The 3,419-nt window shown below is 49.1% G+C and overlaps 1 protein-coding gene across 1 annotated transcript in view; it reads right to left on the reverse strand.

Annotated features, from left to right (window-relative positions):
- Positions 1 to 2,845: 2,845 nt before the first annotated feature.
- The window catches only part of IDO2 (indoleamine 2,3-dioxygenase 2), a 7,703-nt gene continuing 7,129 nt past the window's right edge, over positions 2,846 to 3,419 (reverse strand). Inside the window, exon 10 of the mRNA XM_005429249.1 lies at positions 2,846 to 3,213. Coding sequence (XP_005429306.1) covers positions 2,846 to 3,213 — 368 coding nt within the window. The remainder of the gene's footprint in view (positions 3,214 to 3,419) is intronic.

Genomic DNA, 3,419 nt, shown 5'->3' on the forward strand with positions numbered 1-3,419 from the left:
AAGACAATCACTGGGATGAAATATTTCCTCCATGAAATATGCAGCAGCTATTCAGAAATGAAGATCAAGTGGAAGGAGCGCTGCCAGGCAGAGATTTAAAGGTGCTGACATGTTCCCGTGGGTTGTTTACTGAAGTCATCTCCAAAGCCCCAGTTTTAGGGCTATATTCAAAAAAAAAAAAAAAGAGCACAAAATACAATTTAGCAAGAGTTTAATAATTCAAGCTACAGTGTGCTGAGCTTGTTTTTGCCCTTATGAGAACATCATCTCATTTCAAAGGACCTTGCCTCTGTTCTGGTCGTGCAGAAGGGGCACTGCCAGGGCTATTTTTGCACCAAGGCACTGATTGGGTGTGAATCCTGCCTCTGGTGCCGGTGCCAGCACAACCTGGGGAGGCAAAACAGAGCCATATGGCCCCATTTCCCTAAAGATGCAAATTCCAAGGAATCTGGGCGTGCTGACTTGCTCGAAAAGGGCAGCATAGGCACCTGGCATTATAAAAAAAGCTTTAGCACAGCTCTTGGCACAGGCTCTGCCCACTCAGCCCAGCTGGGTGGTGCAAGGTGAGCCCATTCCCGCAGCCCTGGGCTGGGCAGGGACACTCTGGGACAGCCACACCCAGCACAGGGGATGCTCCAGGGTCCCACTTCACCTGTAGAGGGGTCAGAGAAGCCTCTCTGTGGGGCTGGCCCTGCCACCAGGCTGTGTGTTATTCTATTCTATTCTATTCTATTCTATTCTATTCTATTCTATTCTATTCTATTCTATTCTATTCTATTCTATTCTATTCTATTCTATTCTATTCTATTCTATTCTATTCTATTCTATTCTATTCTATTCTATTCTATTCTATTCTATTCTATTCTATTCTATTCTATTCTATTCTATTCTATTCTATTCTATTCTATTCTATTCTATTCTATTCTATTCTATTCTATTCTATTCTATTCTATTCTATTCTATTCTATTCTATTCTATTCTATTCTATTCTATTCTATTCTATTCTATTCTATTCTATTCTATTCTATTCTATTCTATTCTATTCTATTCTATTCTATTCTATTCTATTCTATTCTATTCTATTCTATTCTATTCTATTCTATTCTATTCTATTCTATTCTATTCTATTCTATTCTATTCTATTCTATTCTATTCTGTTTTCTGTGAGGATCAGGGCTTTCTCACAAGTATTTTTGCCATGCTGGCCCCTTGGGGAAGCCATGTGTCCCCATGTCCCTACTGTAGCACTGTGTGATCACCGGCACTTAAAGTGAAGCCCCTGTGACCCCCAGTGCTGCAGCTTTGTACTTTTTGTGACATCCTGAGCCCTTCATGAACCAGGAGGGGTGTTGGATTTGGCATGGAGAGCAACCTCTGTACCCGTGTGCCTCGGTGCAGCCTCTTCTCGGGCACAGCAGCCTCCTGGGCACCCCTGTCACAAAAGGGGACACATTTGTCCCCTTATCCACATTCCTCTCGGCCTTTTGGGTTTGAGCAGCTTCAGCATCACTCCCACGACAGAGAGTTGGTGTTTGTTGGGGTAATCACGGTCCCTTTGCAGCTGTGGGGGGACAGGAGCCGTGTTCGGGTGCCAGCTGGGGGAGCTCCTTATCACCCTGCATCCCCCGATCCCCACCCGTGCCCACCTCCCGTCCCTGCCCCGCTCGGTTCCCCCGGTGCCAAACGCGGCTTTCTGCCGCCACCTGGTGATGGACACGAGAGGGCTGTGACATCTCAGATTGCCCTGGCTCGGTGATCGCTGCTTTATTGGTCCCTGTGACCCACCCGTGTCCATCCGAGGTGGAGCAGGGAACAAGCGGGGCTTGGAGGGACACAGCTCCTCGCTGGGGCCCGGGGGTGATGGGCTGGTGCGAGTGCCACAGGAGGGCCCTGTGCCCGTGCCAGGGGAGTCTCGGGACTCTACGTGGTCAGAGTGACCCTGAGATGTGTTAGAAAGTCTCTTTTCCCAGAGTCAGAATGGAAGCCAAGAAGAAGAAGAAGGACAGGACACGTCCAGATTCTTCCATCTTGCCCCCCTGAACCCCCATTCTAAAAACCCCAAAAATCTACTTTTCCACCCCGTGATAACTTCACTATCATTCTACTTAAACTGTCGTGGCTTGCAGATCTTCATATACAGTTGATAACTTGCTCCATGGGTCATAATCAAACCCACACAGGCATTTTGGGCTCTGTGCCAGGGTCTCTGAGCCCCCTGGCAGGGGTCTTGGCAGTTCAGGACAGCCAGAGGGATGTCCTGAATTCCAACAGGGGAGGATGCTGAGCTCACAGCAGCAGCAGCAGCACTTCTCTCTGTCACCAGCCCCGAGCGTGTCCCTCGTGTCCCACACCTGCACAGGTGGGAAGGTGCTGCTGATGGGAGGTTTTGCATCTTGGCTTGTTGCAGATGGAGCCCCTTGGCCTCCTGCGCCCACTTTGGGCAACCCTTGGGGTGGGTCAGGTGTCGCTGACATATCTTCTGAAAAACACCTTTGGCTAGGATTTTCTCCTGAGAAGCTGAGAGGCCTCAGACATGAAATGTAAGCAATAACTATCTGGTGGCTGTGGAATGTGGCCTGGAGATGGTTTACCAACAGGTGCATCTTTGATTGGTCTCATGTAGATTGGTCATCAAGTAAAAACAATCATGGTCCAGCTGTGTCGAGGCTCTGAGTCTGTCATGAGATTTTATTGTCATTCTTTGCTAGCCTTCTGATAGCTCCTTTCTCTTTCTTTAGTATACTTTTATATAGCATTTTTAATATAATATATACCATAAAATAATAAATCAGCGTTCTGAAACACAGAGTCAAGATTCTCATCACACCCACAAACACCGCCACAGTCAGGCCCTTATCATCCCCTCCCTGGTGGTGTCCCTGATGCTCTTCAGGAAGCTGAAGATGTGCGACCCTCCGGTTCCCTTATCCTCCAGTGCCGACGGCGCCTTTCGCACAGCAGGGCCGGCCTCGCTCAGCTCTGCCCGCCTGGCCTTGGCTTTGGCCGCTGCCACAGCAATGTATTTGGTGACAATGGTGATGTGGTAGGACCTGAGCTCTGCCAGCGCCGACACGCAGCGGTTGAAGGCAGCGCGGAGCTGCGGGTTCCCCGAGGAGTGCACGAGGTGCCGCGGGGACACCGCGCCGCGGATCTGCTCCACGAAGGTTCGGTGCGCTGGGGGCATGTACTCCCTCATCCTGTGCAGGAAGGCGGCTGTGAGACACCAGCAAAGGCAGGAGTAAGTTGTGAGTAAGTGGATTAAAAGCCTTGACCCTCTAGGAGAGAAGCTGGCATGGAGCTGTATTGTAAATCAAAGGCGACTCCGACAAAGGGGAGAGAGAATGATGCATTTCACTCAGAATGGTGATGAAGGAGTCAGATGCATCATCTGACCTTATATAATACTATATTATACTATA

This window comes from Geospiza fortis, unplaced genomic scaffold (assembly GCF_000277835.1).
Source record: "Geospiza fortis unplaced genomic scaffold, GeoFor_1.0 scaffold417, whole genome shotgun sequence".
Taxonomy (NCBI): Eukaryota; Metazoa; Chordata; class Aves; order Passeriformes; family Thraupidae; genus Geospiza; species Geospiza fortis.